We start from the raw sequence: 1,643 nt of genomic DNA on the forward strand, positions 1-1,643 counted from the left end.
TCATGTACGTTGCTCCGGTGTATCTTTATCAACTAGCTCCAGATCCTGCTCGGTTACTAGTCTCGGGGCTGGATAGTAGGAGTTCTTGATAGGTCAGTCGACTTTTCATCAGAGACATAGTTGGAGACATACTAGTTGCGAGCCAAGGAAAGCCCAAAATCCCGAAGCATCTGCTGATAAGATAAATACTTGGCCGGTTTCCCGAAGGCGTATGCCCACACAGACATCAGCATCGCACATCTTGCTGTATTCGGCCGCTTTTTTCATAAGGCTTGATTTTCGACGGCCTTGTTTCTGGCGCTTGGACTTTCTGACCGATGTAGATCGATTGGACCGGGTGGTAGATGCGGAAGCCATATGAAGAGACGCGTTACTGTTGGAAAAGACTGAAGGAAACAGGTCACTAAATAGTCGTAGGTATAGACTAAGTGGCTCTCAGGGATTCTTAAGGCTACAAAAGGTACAAAAACAACGGCCCTCTTCATGTTTATGGGATTTCGCGTTGAAAAGGAGTGATGCTCTAGAAACCGTGATCTTTAGAGTTTATGAACAACGAACACCTGAAACTGTGATGTGTTCACAGCAGGCAACGAATTTGCGTTGAAAACCACACCTAGAGGCGATCGAGGAATCCGCGTTCCAGAAACTGCGGGTTCCGAGTTTATGACCAGCAAAACTCCGAAACGGTCACTCCAACAGGTGATGAACGTAAAATGTGCCTAACAAATTTATTGCCACGCCCATTTTAACGCCTAGCACAAAAGGGAGGGAGCTTGGTTCTTTCAAAGCAATTAATGGTGTCCGAAGAACGCATCAAGTCTTGGTCTGATTTTGAGAGCCAACCGTAAACAATGAATGTCTGCTTTGGAAAATTTGGTCAACTGCACACAGCGTAGCTAGCCTGAGGTTTTGGCCTTTAGAGCCTTTTTTATTCTATTTTTATTTTATTTTTATTTTCACAAAATAATACTGTAAGCAAGGTACTAGGACAGGAAGGGGACTTGGATCGGAGGCCTTGGGAATATGGCAAGAAAGTGGGCATGCCAAGAGGACATCTTACTTGGGTAGCAGGGTGAAATAAATTCTTGCTGTAGACTTGGGGGGTGTCTGGGTATTAGGAAATGCGCGTGGTTTAGAGTGGAGACTGCTGTCTGGCCAATAATATTCAATAAACACCCTACTTCTTTCACTATGTCTAACAAGAAAATGAATGAATCCGTTTATTTGTTATTGTCGACCATGCTGTACTCAGATTTCTAAGACAACCAAATAGTCGGTTTAATCACCAGCTACAAGTTTGCTTGCCCGTTGACCCTCATGTTTTCTCCATTCATCGGCTAGTCGATGATGTTTCGTTTATTCTACTGATACAGTATATGTCGTGGAAATCGTCGTTGAGTCAACTCTTAAGTAACCGTTTCTATTAATATATCGTTCAACATCATTCCTCTTCAAGCGGTGTCTTTACACGATATTTTTGCCCAGTTAATCACCTCTTCTTTCTATTGCCCACACTTATTACACGCATTTCAATTTGTATTCCTAATATTGATCACAGATCCCACATTTTATGTTGTGAGACCCTCACGTTTCTAGGATCATATTCGACCCCAGGATCCATGGCATGGTTCTCAGGAACGCTA

At 43.3% G+C, this 1,643-nt stretch overlaps 1 protein-coding gene across 1 annotated transcript; it reads right to left on the reverse strand.

The window, feature by feature from the left end:
* N7525_009130 (uncharacterized protein) lies at positions 1 to 357 on the reverse strand (the record flags this gene model as incomplete). The annotated part of the gene is made up of 2 exons (XM_002560321.2): positions 1 to 84; positions 133 to 357. The coding sequence occupies 2 exons, from the start codon at positions 355 to 357 to the stop codon at positions 1 to 3; spliced, it is 309 nt and encodes a 102-aa protein (XP_002560367.2).
* Between the last annotated feature and the right edge of the window lie 1,286 nt (positions 358 to 1,643).

Source organism: Penicillium rubens, assembly GCF_028828025.1.
Source record: "Penicillium rubens strain IBT 27055 chromosome Unknown utg000003l_segment0_segment0, whole genome shotgun sequence".
NCBI lineage: Eukaryota > Fungi > Ascomycota > Eurotiomycetes > Eurotiales > Aspergillaceae > Penicillium > Penicillium rubens.